Raw genomic sequence first — 18,577 nt, 5'->3', positions numbered from 1 at the left:
ACTAATTTTCGCCCGTTTTCACTTTACCAGGAAATAAAAAAAAAAAAAATGAAAATGAAGGCCCTCGAGTGTGTTACTGTACTGCTACTGAATCACTGTTTCATGCAGTTCCTATTCTCAACCACTAGAGGGAGCTAGCGCTGTAAAAATACACATCACTGCTTTTGCTTCAGGAGATGGGAGGGGAGAGGATTCGGGGTATCCCCCTTCCTAAAGAACATTATGGACAATGATTCATGGGACATAAATTATTAAAATGACATTTCGACCCAATACAAGAAAAACAAATAGTGATTCATTTAAAATGAGATCATCTGCAACTTGAATTAAGAACCCGTTAATGAATGGAGTGTTGCATACAAGCATATGCTGATCATGATAAATTTCAGGTTTTTTTTTACAATCACCCAAACAGCGATCTTACATATCCGTTTGGTTTTGCTTGGTTGCGCAGTGACTGCCGCGGGGCTGCGGGTTTTAATGTCAATGACAAATAGAACGAAGTGGCGCTCCTGCCCTGTGGTGGAAGAACTTTAATACTGACTCATAAAAGCATCCAAAACAGCGTTTAATTAATTGCAGTAATAACCAAAAAACAACTGCTGATGTCATAAAAAGGGTACGAGGAGAGTGATATTTGAAACTGCTTGGTCCTTTACTGACTAAAACGGGCAGCAGTGTGGAGTAGTGGTTAGGACTCTTGACCGGAGGGTCGTGGGTTCAATCCCAGGTGGGGGGGGACGCTGCTGCTGTACCCTTGAGCAAGGTACTTTACCTAGATTGCTGTATAAACTGTATAAATGGGTAACTGTATGTAAAAATAATGTGTAAAAAATAATGAAATAGTATGTAAAAAATAATGCGATATCTTGTAACAATTGTAAGTCGCCCTGGATAAGGGCGTCTGCTAAGAAATAAATAATTAATTTAAAAAAACAACACTGAGCAATGTTTATAATAGAGTTGAAGATGGAACTTTTAGCCAGTCAAACTTTGCAGCAAATTCAGTTTTTTTTTTAAGTTGCTCGCACCCTGCACTCTTTAAGCTGAGGCGCGTCCCCACGGCGTGCGCGCTCCCGGTTACTGTGCCGGGCCCGCGGACGCGTCTTTGGCCGGAGCGTGAGTTTTTTTTCCGCGGAAGTGACGCGCTGGAGACGATGGCGGCTGTCAGTGCGGTTCCGGATTCGCTGTGAGTGAAGCGGGTTGGAGGAAGGAGGCGGACTCGCTGGTTTTGGGGGAAAAGAAAGAAAAAAAGTCTCAAGAAACTTTGGGTGGAATATTTTTAAATGTTGTATTTTTTTAAAAAAAAACTGCAAGCAGTTCGAGGAAACCGCTAGACTCGATACCTGGAAGTGGGCTCGGCTCGGCTCGGCTCGGCTCGGCACGGCACGGCACGGTACCGACGGCCTGCCTGGTTAGTTACGGGTCGCAGGTGGTCCGTCTCGATCTCAGTATTGTGCCCCCGGTGTGTGCAGTTGCTCCCCCGGCTCTCGCCATGCTGAAGACCCGGCAGTGCCTCCTCGGGATCCGCACTTTTCTCGGGGTCACGTCACGGATTTGGGGTTTCTTTCTCTATATACTCAGGAAGCACCTCCGCACGGTAAGAAAACACAAGCATCTTACACAACCTCTTCACCTACACACATTATTATTACACTGAAATATACACACGCTAACTTCCAGTATTAATAATAGCTGTCCCGCGTTGGGGAGTCATTTTGAAATTTTCAGAGTGTGTGTCGGTTTGGTGCATTTTTTAGACGTAACAATATTGCGTATTTGTTTTAATGATATATTAATTTTATGTTTTACACCTTTACGCGACGTTACAAACTTCATTTGCGTTATATGCTCATAACTTAAAGTGAAATCGGTCGTTAAAACGCGTCGTTAGTTTAGCAGTTGGAGGGAAATGGGAGTTTAGTCAGTATAAACTCCACAATATTGAGAGCTGAGCTCGTTTAAAACTCCCAGACGTGTGTCTGTGTGTTAATGTCGTTGAAATGATGCACGACTGAACTTTCCTCCATTGCAGAATATTAGTGTATTTCTATTTCAGAATAACTGCCCTAAGCACGTACTGGGGCCATGCACCTATTTAGTTTAAATTTGTGTTTACCAGAAATCACCTTGCACAGAATTTAAGTGCAGTTCATCATTAACAAATATAGCAACAACTGTACGCGTTTTACGTGTTAGTTGGGCTGTAATGTGCTGTCAAACACGCTGTCGTTTGTATTGTTGATTCAAGGAGTCTCTCTCTATGTAATGTATCGTCATCCATAGCAATAACAAGTGTCTACAGTGTGTGAAAGTGCAATGCAGAAACATTTCGTTTCAGTTTCAGTTTTATTCTTAAGCAAAGCAGAATTTGAAGGAAATTCCTATTTTTTTTTGCCCCCCCCCCCCCCCCCCCCCCCACACACACTTGCAGAATTCAAAACTGGGCCTCGATTATGAATGCCAAGAGAAAATAACCCACAGCAACTGTTCAGCGTCTCGGATACAGTTTGTGTTTTTTCTAATGTCTGCGGGTGAACAAAGTTATTTGTAGTGTGCTTTTTAAATGTAGTTTTTGTGAATTAAATAGAGGTTTGTGTTAAAGACGCATTTGTAAACTCGTTAATTAAAACCAGCAACCTTCTTTATACTTCCTCCGATATACAGCTTTATTTTGTATATCAGAATGTTTTTAAAATATTAATTAAAGCGCGGTGATTGGGAATCAGGTGAACGATTCCGCTTTACCAATCCTCTGTATTTGATATTTCATTCACAAGAAAAAAAGTCTTTACTATTGCTTAACTAGTAACGTTTTTAAAGGGAGGCGCATATCCAGCGTCTGGACTGTCAAGTTAATTTTGTCCTCACACTTCAGTTACTGTACTAATCGCGTAGCTGCTCATTCAGACTGTGTGCTATCAGGTATAAATAACATATTTTCTGCCTTGCATGAGCAGTGAAACTCACACTAGCCCTGCACCCACCCTCTGGGGTTTCAGAGCTAAATGGAAAGCCATTATCTACAATAAAATAATACATTCTGAAGCACATCTCCTAAAAGAATTCCATGAAGCAACTCTGCATATGTCGTTCCTTCAACAGGAAGAGCAGCCTGGAAAAGAGACTTTTGCCAACCTCTTTTGTTAACAAATGTTATGAAAACAGTACTGTCGTCAAATACACGTTTTGATATTTGCATCGTCCATGTAGGTAAATGTGAGATCTGCGAAGTGATAATACACAGAGGGAAGGAGACGCGTCTTCACACAGAGAGCGGTGAGGGGATGGGATGGGTTACCCAGCCATGTAAGGAGGCTGTGTGGTCCAGTGGTTAAAGAAAAGGGCTTGTAACCAGGAGGTCCCCGGTTCAAATCCCACCTCAGCCACTGACTCACTGTGTGACCCTGAGCAAGTCACTTAACCTCCTTGTGCTCCGTCTTTCGGGTGAGACATAATTGTAAGGGACTCTGCAGCTGATGCATAGTTCACACACCCTAGTCTCTGTAAGTTACCTTGGATAAAGGCGTCTGCTAAATAAACTAATAATAATAATAATGTTGAGGCAGAATCACTGGGATCCTTTCGCTGGATCTTACAAAAGGCACTGCAGTGGCATTAAATGGATATCTGCTTACAATGGCAGATCCGACAGTTCCTATTCATTCACAAAACAAACTTGCTAAAATGAATGTAGCAAAAAGAATGCAAACCAATCCATCAGTGACGTCTGAAATAAACAACCCTGTTCTGTATTGGAGCGTTTCTGTCCTGTCTTTTAAAAGCCTGGTCAACCATTACAAAATGTTGTGGGTTAGCAACGCTAAGCCGATATGCGTCACTGTTTTATTTTTAACCAATAAAGTATTTGTTTTGATATTGCAGGGTTTCCTTAGCTTAATTTTGATATTGTTTTTAACCTTGCGCGCCTCGGTTGAGTTTTGTGCTGTAGCTCCAGTTGTTCTCTCTTTAAAAAACCACTTCCCTGTCGGAATCTGAATAATAGTTTTAAATAGAAAGGTTTTTGAAGGAAGGTAGCATTGTTTTGTAGTGGAATAGATTGAATCTAAAATGGAATGCAAGTTAGGGTACAGTCCCCAAAATTCCAGTCCACCCCTTTTCACCTCAAAGGGACTGAGCAAAACCAGGGTGAATCAGCAACGAGGGTGTCACGGTTCACTGCGTCTCCTTACGCGAGGTGCGTATCGTAATAGAGGGATGCGTTCTGCGTGTTGTGACCAAAAGCACTTGATGCATGATGAATAAATGTGATTTATAGCTGGTATATAAACGCATGATCCCATATCTGGAGGCTGTGTGGTCCAGTGCTTAAAGAAAAGGGCTTGTAACCAGGAGGTCCCCCGTTCAAATCCCACCTCAGCCACTGACTCATTGTATGACCCTGAGCAAGTCACTTAACCTCCTTGTGCTCCGTCTTTCGGGTGAGACGTAATTGTAAGTGACTCTGCAGCTGATGCATAGTTCACACACCCTAGTCTCTGTAAGTCGCTTTGGATAAAGGCGTCTGCTAAATAAACAAATAATAATATCTCACTGAAGCATTGGAGCTGCTCTTCGGTTCTAGCTGCCTGCCACAGACCGTGTACACGAGATCAGTTTATTTTAGTATTTCTACACACACACACAGATGACTGAAGGGGTTGTGCCCATGCAGAGCAGGCAGTTCTGCAAGAAGTCTTTCTGAAAGTGACCCCGTCCCGTCTCTCTGACACACAGGGACAGCTGAGCACCCAGAATAGAGAGCGGACGAGAGGGACACTGCCCCGGACTCTGCCAAAGGAAGTGTGTCTGTCAGTGTCGGGTGACGGTGGACACACAGAGAGAGAGAGACACACCCACATGCGCACACACATACTGAGATGGTCAGTTGCAACGAACTTGAGAATTTAGCCACTCAGGACTGTACTACAGTAGCTGGTACGGTACTATCTGTGGGTCATCCCCAGCTCTGCAACAGGGAGCAAAGTTCAGGATCCACTGATTCCCCCCAGCTTCAGTACAGACCTCGGGGTTAAACTGATCATTTCTGCCTCCTGTGTGGATAATGTTGTTTCCTTACATTTCTCCTCATCCTAGATTTGTGTGTATTTATAATGGCTTTCTTCATGTGAAAATGAATAGGTGGATTTTACAGACGATAGTAAGTTACTCTTTCAGCACTGAAGAGAGCGGGATACAGGTGTCAGCTCCATTTCTGTAACACTCACTGCGAAGATATTCTGTACCTGAAGTTGAATAGTTATCAGAAACTGGAGCAACGGTCCAAACGTTTTGTATAACTGTACCAATGCTTCTTTTTAGTAGAAGTCAATGAAATCCACCAGGCAGGGTTTTTGCAGTGAGAAATGTAACCTTTTACTCACTTTATTAATTTTATTAAAGCATCAGCTGTTGTAATGGTCTACGTTTTAAATTAACTGTACTTCATTTGATTTGCACATTCAGAATTGTGTTGAACTCAGTGCTTTATTAATTTAACAAAATAGCATTGAAAATATACATCAGGTATTCATGTCAGTAACAGGTTAGTGAGTCTCTTTGTCTAAAGAGTCACTGGACTGACTTAATACCTTGTTTGCAATCCTCTAGGGGGCAGAAGACTGATATATTGTGTTTGTTGCAATTGAGAGCATCTTAAAACCTGCAGTGTATCTGGAAGCGTTTTGATTCATTGCGTTTGAAACTATCCTGCAGACTATCATTACTACCACATGAGAGATGCACACACATACCAGACTGGGAGATGCATACAGTGTCTACGACAATTAATCGAGTTTCTTTTTTTTTGTATATATTTTTTTTAATCTTGTATATTGAATTTGAATGTTGCAAAGAAAAAGCTATTATTTGTATTTAGTAATATATTCAGGCAACTTGTAAATAAAACTCAAGCTCCTAGAACACATTTTCTAAACCAATGCCAGATGTGCTTAAACACTTCAGGCGTGTTTTATGAATTTTCTTTTAAGTGTTTTGCAGTGAGGTCTACATGCATACAGCTCCTCTGTGTTCAGATGTCTGCGTACAGGTCTTTCGTGCAATATTATGATGCTTCTGCATCTTTCTAAAGGTCCTTGGCTGTTAATCTTTATTTTTTTTAACTACTCAGTCGATTCTCCTACCTGCTGTACCTGTAATGTTCTTTGGACTTCAGTTGAATTTGTTCTGTGGTTATTGATTGTGGATTTTGGTATTCCATATTGCTGTGACACGGTAGCCGTTTCCTTTGTAGCTTGCTCCGAGTGCTTTTCTCAAACGTGAATCCATCTCCTGCCTTGTCTAGTGTTAGTACACAAGCGTTGCCCTGTGTACAGTAAAGCGAGGCTGTGCCCAGCATACAGGAGGCAGTACCAGTGCTAAACATTCCTGTTCAAATATTCTTTGAAAATTCAAGAAGTATTGAATACAGTAATTCTTTCACCTGCTCCCCCATCACACTGCCTTCTATATTAAGGAGAGAAACCCTGTTCTGTGTATAGCGTGGGGTTTATTTAGGACGTCATTTTATGCCCTAGTTTCCAACTGTGATCGTTGCTGTAGGTAGAGCAGGATTCAGAGTGCTGGCATGCTAGCATTGTGCTGTGTACAGCACAGCTAGGCTCTACCAGCACACAATGTGTTGCACTGTTAGTATATTTATGCACAGTCTTGCAATGTAACTGCAGACAACAGTTGAGTTTATTTATAGAGCTGAATTCTATCAAAGTGTAATAAAAACTCTCCCTTTCTAAAATGACACCCCAGGGAATTGTGCAAGCAAAAAATGAAAATTATGCAAACCCCAAATTTATTTTTACAGTTTAAATGAAGGAATAACACAAGGTAGATCTTTAGAAAGATATGGAGGGAGGCTGGTTGTCATGAATTTTGTTTTTATAAAGCACATCTGACCACAAAAGCTGTCACCAAAGTGAGGCAGCATGTGTGGTTTTATAAAAGTGAAAATATCTGTTAAATACGGACTACTTAAACAAAGAGTACCTTTTTATAATGAATTCCAAAAAATATTTTTCTACAATGAAGGTGATGGTCAATTTTTTTTTTTTTTCAAAAGTCCAAAGTCTGAAATAACAGACTTAAACAAGGAATATGAAGACCCTACAATACCTATGTACAAATATATGCAACAAGGTACTTACTGTGCAGATACATCAGGGCTTTCATTCAAACCACATGTCAAAACACTTGTAAGCAGAAGAACTGCACTAAAAGTACAAACCAAAAAAAACTCCCATCTTTGTACCTGCAGTTGTAGTTTTCCAAGGTTTTGTAGTCAAACATTTCCCTGTGTACACCAGGGCTTGTGAAATACATACAGAAATACTGGAGAACAGCAATGTGTGTGTAGTCGCTTGATAAGCGTCCTGCATACCACTCATGTGGCTACAGTTAAGTTTTTTTTTTTTTCCATTGTGACACTGCATCGCAAATACATTCTGTTGCTAAGCGTGTTTTTTTAATTCAGTAATTGCCAATTTTATTATTTAGGCTCAGCTCACCACAACCACCCCCGCGCTGCTGACTCAGGAGCGGCGAAGATGAACACACGCTGTCCTCCGAAGCGTTATCCGTCAGTCGCCCGCTTTTTTTTCAGACAGCAGACTCACCGTGCAGCCACCTCAGCACTACAGCGTCGGAGGACAACGCAGCTCTGGGCAGCTTACAGGCAGGCGCCCGGCCAGACCACAGGGGGTCGCTGGTGCGCGGTGAGCCGAGGACACCCTGGCCAGATGCGCCACTCTGGAGCCCCAGCTGCAGTGCTATCTTAATGATATCTTATGTAGAGAAATACATAAACATTCATGACATAAGATATATGGTATTCTTGTCATGTTAAAGTCACGGTGTCCGCTCACGACCTGTAACTACTGTATGTCCTGGTGTTTCATGACCTCTCCTCTCTATAGCACTAACCGTGGGCTCTTGTGTTTCAGATAATCCAGTACCAGACGGTGCGTTACGACATCTTACCGCTGTCACCCATCTCCAGAAACAGACTCTGTAAGTTCTGATAGCATTGTCTTTTCTTATTTTCCCCCCCTCCCCAAGCTGTACAATGTGGCAGACCGGTCGCTATGGGCTGGGTGTTCTCTGGCTTGGGTTGCATGTTTTGTGTTCTGAGGGCAAGGAAATTCAATCTGGAGAGACGTCATGTGGACGCGAGGGAGGTGGGGAGCGCTGCGTTCACACATCAGTCCGCTCTTGGTTTGCTGTTTTATCGTAAGATACAGAAAGAGAAAACCAAGTCTTCCATACACTGGTGGGGGGGTGAATTGTTTATGAAAATGGAGCCCAATGCCTTCTGTGTCTGCAAGTGATGGCAGTGCCAAAGGAATATAAGATTCACTGTCACTGAAAAATCATTCAGGATTTTCTGTTTTGTTATTTATTAACTCCCTGCTCTTCTGCACTCAGTCAGAAAATGGAGGACAGCAATGACGTACAAAAGCTAAAAAATAATTTGATTAAATCTCACCTACATTCTTAGGTCTTACATTTTCCTATATAAGTTTTTTATGGGAGTTTTTTTTCAAAGCTAACATTGGCCTATATTTTCGCTCCTTTGCCATGTTTCAATTCTGCCGCATTCCACTTCAAGAGGTCACACGAAGGACCCCGGAATCACGTGACTCGTTGGAAAAGCAGCGATTGGTTACAGAGTGTGAGGCTTCTGGGAGTTGGAGTCCTTTTTAAAACTCCAATTCTCAAAACAAACAAACCCTTTCTCCACCCCTCCTCCCTGAACCCAGGCCCTGTGAGGAGCTGTGCTCTGTCGATCCCCCCCCCCCCCCACCCCACCCCCCAGGTGTAATAAAGCATTGATCTGATTTTGCAGGCAGTGTAAAGAGGAAGATTTTGGTGCTGGATTTAGATGAAACGTTAATCCACTCGCATCACGACGGGGTCTTAAGACCGACAGTGCGGCCGGGCACGCCGCCTGATTTTATATTAAAGGTAAGAGAGACGCTTTCCCATTGGGATGAGACGTGACATTCCTCAGCAGAGTATCAAAGTCTGAGGATTTGTGTTTATTCAGTAATACTTTCATTTTGAATCTAGAGAAACGCTTCTCCAATTGGGAAAACTTGATAAGGAAGTGCTGTCAGTAGGATTCGGCATTCGAAAACTAAACTGACCGTCACATCATAATTCCTGCTAACTGGAGCATAGCATGCATAACTATCACTCAGTGGTGCTATGTGTATTAAGAAAATAACAAGACGAGGCAGTTCAGCCCATCAGTGCTTGCCCATTCCTAGTAGCTGATTGATCTCAAAACTTTGTCATGTGTGGTCTTAAAGAATTCAAGTGTTTCTGCCTCAACAACATGGCTAGGGAACTCATGCCATCCCCTCACCACTCTCTGTGTGAATGAGTATCTCCTTCCCTTTGTCTTAAGTCTATCTCTACTTAAAACTGTTTCCTCTGGTCCCGATTTCTGTGCTGCGCTTCAAGTGTGGGTTAGGGCTAACTAAGTCCTTTTATGAATTATAAAGACTTCAATCATGCCACCCCTAATTCTTGATTTATCTTTGCATAAATAAATGTATGAAATTCAGTGTCAAACTTTTCATCTTGAAGTTCGTCTCACAGTGAAGTTTCTTTCGGTGTTACTGACTGCCTAAGAGACTGTTTAGCGGCTGCCGTTCTTTGACCCCTGTGCTTCTCCTTCCTTCGCAGGTTGTAATAGACAAACACCCAGTGAGGTTTTTTGTACATAAAAGGCCGCACGTGGATTTCTTTCTGGAAGTGGTGAGTATTGACTGCAGATCTTTTGCGTCTATTGTGTTTTTAAAGTGTATGAAGCTTACAAACGCACAAGCTCAAACGCTGGTCTGCTTGACTCAGTCTCTTCTAGTTTCAATAACACTGATGAAGGTACTAGAGCCCAAACGCTGGTCTGCTTGACTCGGCCTCTTCTAGTTCAATAACACTGATGAAGGCACTAGAGCCCAAACGCTGGTCTGCTTGACTCAGTCTCTTCTAGTTTCAATAACACTGATAAAGGTACTAGAGCCCAAACGCTGGTCTGCTTGACTCAGTCTCTTCTAGTTTCAATAACACTGATGAAGGTACTAGAGCCCAAACGCTGGTCTGCTTGACTCGGTCTCTTCTAGTTTCAATAACACTGATGAAAGCACTAGAGCCCAAACGCTGGTCTGCTTGACTCGGTCTCTTCTAGTTTCAATAACACTGATGAAGGCACTAGAGCCCAAACGCTGGTCTGCTTGACTCAGTCTCTTCTAGTTTCAATAACACTGGTGAAGGCACTAGAGCCCAAACGCTGGTCTGCTTGACTCAGTCTCTTCTAGTTTCAATAACACTGATGAAGGCACCAGAGCCCAAACGCTGGTCTGCTTGACTCAGTCTCTTCTAGTTTCAATAACTGATGAAGGCACTAGAGCCCAAACGCTGGTCTGCTTGACTCTGTCACCCTGTCGGTACTAATCTTCTTCCTGGTAGCTGATTGATCTCAAATCTCTGTCAAGTCGGGTCTTCAAGGATCCCAATGATTCAATGTCAGCTTCTAGTCTGACATCAATAACACTGAAGGCACGAGCAGAAACATTTGCCTGCTTGACTCGGTTTCTTCCAGTTACTTGATGAAGATGTTATCTGAGAGTAAGTCAAGTTAGAGGATCAAACTGGAAGTTCTGATAGTAGAACTTCGGATTCTGCGCAGTGCCCTGGAAGGATTTTGGGTTGCCCCGGTATCGATTATGAGTGGGATGGGACAGGGGCCCTGGGATCGGGTGTCTGCTCTGGCACAGCAGTCTGAAAATAGCGCTGTGTTCTTGGAGAGAGTGACACGGACTCACAGTCGCACTGTCCTGCATTACTGTGCTTGTGACATACTGTATGGTGGATGATTTTGGGGAGGAATGAACTCCTTTCAATACCACAGTAACAATGACTCAAAACAGCAGATTATAGATAGATAGATAGACACACAAGTGTTGATAAATCTAGCATACAATCATTTTCAAAAATCACTGCTGAGGGATTTTTTTTAATTTGCAATCTAAACATTTGCTGGGTTTGAAACTCGCACTAGCTGGGTTTCAGAACTGCCTAATCTAAGTGATCTGGGGTGTGTTTTTAAAGGGTTCCTCCCTTGCATGCACCGCTCCTGTTTGTAAAATTCTGGTCTGACGTACTCGTGCTGTGATGAGAAGTGCGATCCGTTAACGCCAAGCAGATGTACCAGAGGCCTGCTCATTTCAATAATAAACGTGAACAATGGGAGTAATGAAACCCAGGACTGGGTGTAGGGCTAGTGCAAGTTTCAAGCCCTGCATCCATGCAAATCCAGCGACAGAATGAGTCGCACAGTTCCAAATGGAAATTTTAGGGGTGGGAGTGGGGGGGGTGCTCCCTCTAGTCCAGGCCAGGCTTGAGGCATGGAGACTGATCTGCCCTGTCTGTCTGTCCCTCCCTCAGCCCCTAAAGGGGGTCCCTGCAGTTCAGGGCAGTCTCTGAGCTGGGTGTGTGCTGAACGCTCTCTGTGATCGTAATCTCTCTGTGGCTCTTTCAGGTGAGCCAGTGGTACGAGCTGGTCGTATTCACAGCCAGCATGGAGATCTACGGCTCTGCAGTGGCTGACAAACTTGACAATAACCGAGAGATCCTGAAACGAAGATATTATAGACAGGTAAGCGCCCTCTGCCTCTGTGTGCAAGTGTGTGTGCGTGAACATGGATGTTATAAAGCGTGTGCTGTCTATGAAACAAAGTTACACAGATCCAAAAGGGCTATTCAGAGGTTAAGCATGTATATTGACACTGTGTGGAGGGCAGTGGTAGGTGGGCAGTTGGGGACCCCCTTTCCCAACACAGACTAGAATGTGGGGATACCTGGCACGTCACCCTATGCCCGTTTTCCATTACATTGACTAGAGGGGTGTTCTTTCAATACAGAATTTGTATGTATGGTATGTGTGCTTACAGGAGCATGACAGTTCACACAAGGTGGGAAAACCCGTTTACCTACCGTTTCCTTGTAATATTTAAAACCTAGAATATTGGTTATGTCTTTCCATGCAGGGCGGAGTATTTGCATTAGCCCAGCTTTCATTATTGTGGCTTTTTGCACGCCAAGATTAGAAAAGGAAATGTCAACTTAAACTGAACAACAGTTAACAGCGGTTCCTAGTATCTGATTGATCTCAAAACTGTCAAGTTGGATCTTAAAGGATCCCGATGATGGCTAACCCCTTCCATCCCCTCGCCACTCTGTGTGAAGAAGTGTTTCCTTCGGACCCTGTCCGACAATCATCAAAAAGACGCAAAAAACAGGTCTCTAGTCGTTTTTTCTCCGGAAAAAGCTGAGAAAACCATTCGATGGCCGAGTGAGATCGATCGGAGCCGAGAGAAGCCGAAAAAAAAAAAGGGGGCGTATCTCATGAATACAGATATCCCCGACACCACATAGATAACACGGACATAAACAAACAAGATAGCTGCTTCTGTATCCAGCGCTCAAAGAATATCACAGACATTTGCAGAGCTTTTTTTAGATGTTGCAGTAATAAAATAATGACTTGGATCGCATTATTGAGGAGTTTAGTGATAAAACGAGTGATCAGGAGATGATTTGTCAGTATGCACTACTATCAAGAGATATGTGATAAATACAGCGAAAAAGATGATGCAGTACTGGGTGTCCTGTTGATATGCAGTGCCTTTTAAACCTGTTTTACGGGGGGGGGGGGGGGGAATACTTTTAAACAGCGTGTCTAAAATAAACTGCGCGTGTGAAAATAAATTGGACCTGACACACGCTGAATAAATGGACCGCAGAGGGTTAAGATTGTATAAAAGACTATTAAACCCTTGTAGATTTATTTCTAATAGATCGCTCTACATACAAGGCCTAATACTCAGCGAACGCCTTAACTGTGTCTCTCAGTATGGAGGGTGTGTTCAGGACCACACTTTGATTTAAGGTTATCAAGATATGCCCAAAACTGGCAGTGTGACATATCTACACCTGGTCGGACACGAAGACACCTCCACTGTGGATAATAAAACTCACACTGTGACCGTGCAGCAAGACACTGCATTATAATATGGGTCAGTGTATCAATGCCACCCTCTTAGATAGGATATGAAGGCTCTGGACTGTTGACCGGAGGGTCGTGGGTTCAATCCCAGGTGGAGGACCCTTGAGCAAGGTACTTAACCTAGATTGCTCCAGTAAAAACCCAACTGTATAAATGGGTAATTGTATGTAAAAATAATGTGATATCTTGCAACAATTGTAAGTCGCCCTGGATAAGGGCGTCTGCTAAGAAATAAATAATAATAATAATAATATCCTCTCTCTCTCTCTCTCTCTCTGCAGCACTGTACACTGGAGCTGGGCAGCTATATTAAAGACCTGTCCGTCGTGCACAGTGACCTGTCCAGCATCGTCATTTTAGACAACTCTCCGGGGGCCTATCGAAATCATCCAGGTAAGAAGAGGATCTGAACCCCCTCCATTGGCACACTTTATTGGCATATCTTTAATCCGACCTCGCTTTAGCAAGCTGAGCAGGGACACCAGGGTGCCAGGTTTGAAATGCCCTACATATAGGGGGTGTGGGGCACTCGTTCATATGAATGTCACGCATCACATTTTTTTCCCCTTGATCTTCGAGAATCGCTTATCCAAGGGTCATGAAACTTGGTATTGACATGATTTAATTCAAGTTCTTGAGTATATCAGATTCTGGGACTATAGGAGGGTATGTCACACATTTAGCAGATGTTATTGAGATACTGGGCATATATGGAGGTGTCTGTCTGTCCATACAGCCAGTCTCTCTGTCGCACTTATATTTTTGCATATACAGTCATCCTCGGCTAACTCGACACCCCACAGGGATTCCATCTAGTGTCGCATTAACCACGGGTGCACGTGAGCCATGACGTTAACATGCATACAAGTAACAGATCTCACACGTTTACTGTATTATAGTATTTACACGTTTAGTTTTAGTTAAATGTCCTTATGAAAACAGTTGCAAGAACTGCGGTGAATGAATCAATTACAGTATACAGCTCTGTACAAACTCGGTACAACTCGTATAGATTGAAATAAGAATGAATAAAATAACCACAGCATTATTTTCACAAAAACAAGCCAACCACAAACTGTTGACTATACTTTAAGTTATTGGCTTGTACTGTCTAATATGACGGCTTAAATAGCAAAAGTTAACAAATGTACATTTATACAGAATTAACAAATAATAATAATAAATAACTTTCACACAGATATCAAACATTCAGTTGTTTCGCATGCAAAAACGTGCGCTTTGAAAGTTCTTCTGAGCTTTGAAGCCAATTGAATGAGAAGTCATTTTTCGCTTCTCCTGCATTGTGAACGGACACTGTAACCAGCTGCACTCGGTAGTTATGAATGAATGAATGAATGATCAGTTTCCAGTCAGAGGTCAGTCATGTGAAACGACAGTGTCGAGTTATCCGCTAGTGTCTTTAATAGTTTTTATCCCTTCGGTGCTGGTAATAAGTGTCGAGTTACGAGTGAAGCGTGGTGTCAAATTAAAAAAATTGAGGCAGGATGCATATATTTTATATGGCGAAAATTCAGGACAAAGACTGTCGAATTAAGCGAGGGTGTCAAATTAACGGAGGCTGACTGTGTTTGGAGAACCGCTTATCAGATTGTAATAACTATTATAACTTCAGAGTCTGATATACTCAATCAGGTCTGTTAAATGATGTTAATGCCAAGTTTCATGACAACTGGATAGGCAGTTGTCCTGGTATATGCAAAAAATGTGTCACGTGTGACATGCGTACTGTACTTCACCACCTCCACTGTACCCCTTCGCTGGGGATAGTTCTATAAATAAGCTGGCGGGTGCTCTGAATTCCCTTGTCGCTGCTGACCAGCCTGTTGCACAGGGAAATGGCTCCCCCAAGTGGCAGGAAGACCTAAATTCAGTTTCTCTACATTTTTATTTTTGTATATGAGACACCTACAGAAGCGTCCTACTGCCAATGAAAAAAAAAATTGAACAAAAAAATCTCCTAGCTAGGAGAAACAAAGTCCTACGTAGGACTTTTTATCTCCTAGCTATGAAAAAAAAAAAGTCATTTTATTTTTTTGTAATACTTTTGAAACCAATTGCATGAAATATGAATGACTCCATGGATACAAATTAAAATCTATTATTTTACCCAGCCCTTATCCTCCCAATTTAAAACTGTCCAGTTCTTACCGTATCGTGTTCAGATTAAAAGGCCAGCTTTTAAAGGATTTTAAAGACCCCTTCTTCTCTCTTTCAGATAACGCAATTCCTATAAAGTCGTGGTTCAGCGATCCCAGCGACACAGCCCTTCTCAACCTGATCCCCATGCTGGATGCACTGAGGTGAGACTGCCACATCCGGTCATGTGACTTTGGTTTCCGGATGATCAGGAGCTTTCGATGTGTTACCATTGTATGGTGATTGTGTCATACGAGAAAAACAAACTCTCTTCTGACAGTTTTTTTTTTTTGTTATTTTATTTTGCAAAGCTGCAGCTACCACATCTCCTCATATCTCAGAAACCATTTCAAATATTTATTTCATATTTGCATGGCTATATATACCCTGCAGCTAAATGCATGACATAGATCCAGCCTTCGATTGTACTGCCAGGAACGTTTGAAAACGAAAGTATAATTCATATTCCAGTAAAAAAAAAAAAAAACACTTAGTACCCCATCGTTAAGGAAAGGAGAGAAAATATCTGCGATTCAGTAGAATGTATGTGGCTTATTTCAGAAGTCATTCATGCTTTTGACTTCATAAGAGAATTCATGAACGAGAGGAGGCTGTTCAGACCAACTAAGCTCGTCCGGTTCCGAGCAGCTGATTGATCTCAGAACTTTGTCAAGTCGGGTCTTAAAGGATCTCAGTGATTCAGCCTCAACAGCATGACTAGGTAACCCATTCCATCCCCTCACCACTCTCTGTGTGAAGAAATGTCTCCTTCCCTCTGTCCTGAGGGATTTGTCTGGTTGCCCTTATCTGGACTCTCAAGGGCCGTCTTTCTGTTAGTCACGTCGAAATTCAGTTATATGATCGAATACAAACACGTTTGCCACCGAAGCGGTGTTCTGTTTGAAATCTTTGAATAATTGCACTCATTTTTAGTGTTGTTTTTTTTTCCTGGCAGGTTTACAGCAGACGTCCGATCAGTCCTGAGTCGGAATTTACATCAACACCGGCTCTAGTGATGAGGCTGAAAGAGCGAGCGACACCCCCCACACCCTCCCCCCTGCATCCCTCGCTGAGCCTGACCCAGAAGAGGGGTGGGGGAGACTGCCTTACTACATCAACCCCCCCCGCTGATCGCCAGTGCTGTCTGGCTCTCTGCTCTGGAGTTTCGTTTAGCCTGGACTGCACTGGGAATAGCAACACATTTTTTTGGTCTCTTCTCCTCCTCCCTCTCCCCCACCTTACTTTTCCCAGTGTTTTTTTTATTATTATTATTAAGAATCGACTTTCAGGATCTACAAAAATCCACATGGAAGTTTTCCAATGGTACTTTTACACAGACAGTGGCCAGCGATTTATTTCCCCTGATTTTTATTAAAAGAATGGAATCAACCAATAGCTGATCTTCAGATTCAGGAATTCTTGGCAAGGGACAGATGATGGCGATTTTAACACACGAACGCACACATGCACACGAAAGGTTTCTGTAAGGATTTTATCATATTTTTTTTTTTTGCCAACAGCCGCACACACCCGAGAATAAAGAAAGATAATTGAATTTATTAATTTGTTGTAGCAGCTACACAAACTGTATGATAGTCCCAGTATAGACCTGGAAATGAGAAATGGTCTTTTTCTACAATAAAATACAAAAAAAAAAATCTAGAATTTCCAAGACAAAAATTCTAAAAAAAAAAAACCCAACGGTCAAATATTTTCCTGCCGTTTTTAAATTCTTACCTGTTTTTAAAGATCATATTTATAAATCGTGTATAAAGAAGTCTACTGTTAATCTGTGTCAATATTCCAGTACATCTTATACCGAGCGATTTATAATTTGCATGTTGTTTTGCACTTAAATGCTGATATTATTGAACAGCCCCTTGGAGTCCAAACTGTGTCAGGGATGTGTTTCTTTAGCATATCGCCCCTGAATTATGAATCACTCTGTTAATGTTTCTACATGCGGTAGGACGTCCTGTTTAGGAGAGCCTCGTCTCACTCAATCTGCTTGTGACTCAACCTGCCAGGTGGAGACAGGTAGGTGTGACCACAGACACACGAGACCGCTCTCTGATAACCACGGGAGGCCATCCAGCCACATGTATACAGCAAACACCAATTCAATACAAAACAAAGTCCTATCTAAACGCTAACAGGAATGCCAGAAAAATGTCTCTGGAATGATTTTGAACGTCACTCAGAAAGCGAAATGTGTAAACCTCTTGTCAACAGAACTTGGTTTATAAACCTGGGTGTGGATGCCCAATGCAGTCTTTTTGGTGAGATTTATGAGTTAATACGTCCTGGGTAGGGGGTCCTCTTAAAAATAAAAGACAGTTTAAGCACAATTTATAATCCTATAAGTGTGTGTAGGTGTGTTGGGTAATTCTCTGGTTTTTGGTGACTATTCCACTAAAAAGCTGGACTCTGACGATAGGCAGGAAAGCACATCAGGCTGAGCTGGGTGCTGAAGCCACATGTTTTGCACAAACACCACAGCTGGAATAGTTAGTAAACCTGGATTATCCACAAAACACACAGTATGATATTATCCTTATGAAACACTCAATAGTGCTGTACTTCGAAATACTGAAAGAAACCCTAGTTCAATGACAAACATTTCAACTAGAAGTCTGGAAGATCTTGAAAAAAAAGGACTTCCAGTCTAAAGTCTTTGTTGTTGAATTTTAGCTTATGTTGGTATTTCTAGAACAGGATATTAAACGTATCATAAACTAGCGCTTTTAAAAGCCAGGCAAGGCTTGAAAATCTGTGTATTTTGGTATGTAAGGTTTTGTATTTAACAGTGCAATGCTATAAACCGACAATGACTTGCTGTTATCACTTCCTGTGTTGTAGGTCACACTGTCTAATTGCACCTCTATGTAATGAGTAAGAGCAAAGAAAATGGATTTTAAAATATCTGATTATTTTTAAATAATCTGTTTGGCTGACATGGTTAGATGTGTCTAAACCAAGGCTGTAAATGAACCTGCTGTGTAAAGGGATGTTTAAACTAGCAGACAAAACAAGACTTAGTATTTACAGGCCTCTCTTTTATATTCATGTTTATTTCAAATGTTATATAGATTTTTCACATACCGTATCCAAATAATGAAAATGTTCACTTAAAATGTATTTCAATTTAACATTTAAAGCCATAAGTCAGCGGTGTTCGATTATATTATCTAGCAGACCAGATAAGGGCGTTTCGGATGTGCGTACCGGTGGTGCGTCATGAAAATCTGACTATCCAATCACACTTTACAGAACGTTGCAACACTACACATGCACCAATCAGCTGATACGTCTCAGAAATAACCACTTTCAATGACA

General features: G+C 42.1%; 1 protein-coding gene across 1 annotated transcript; it reads left to right on the top strand.

Moving 5' to 3' along the window:
- The first annotated feature begins 1,118 nt into the window (after window positions 1–1,118).
- LOC117967622 (CTD nuclear envelope phosphatase 1A) lies at window positions 1,119–16,636 on the top strand. Its single transcript, XM_059015451.1, has 8 exons — window positions 1,119–1,600; window positions 7,956–8,022; window positions 8,858–8,976; window positions 9,703–9,774; window positions 11,558–11,674; window positions 13,366–13,477; window positions 15,321–15,405; window positions 16,197–16,636. The coding sequence occupies exons 1-8, from the start codon at window positions 1,496–1,498 to the stop codon at window positions 16,252–16,254; spliced, it is 735 nt and encodes a 244-aa protein (XP_058871434.1). The 5' UTR covers window positions 1,119–1,495; the 3' UTR covers window positions 16,255–16,636.
- The last annotated feature ends 1,941 nt before the right edge of the window (window positions 16,637–18,577 follow it).

The sequence above is a fragment of the Acipenser ruthenus genome, chromosome 50 (genome assembly GCF_902713425.1).
Source record: "Acipenser ruthenus chromosome 50, fAciRut3.2 maternal haplotype, whole genome shotgun sequence".
NCBI lineage: Eukaryota > Metazoa > Chordata > Actinopteri > Acipenseriformes > Acipenseridae > Acipenser > Acipenser ruthenus.
This window is presented reverse-complemented; position numbering and strand designations above follow the sequence as displayed.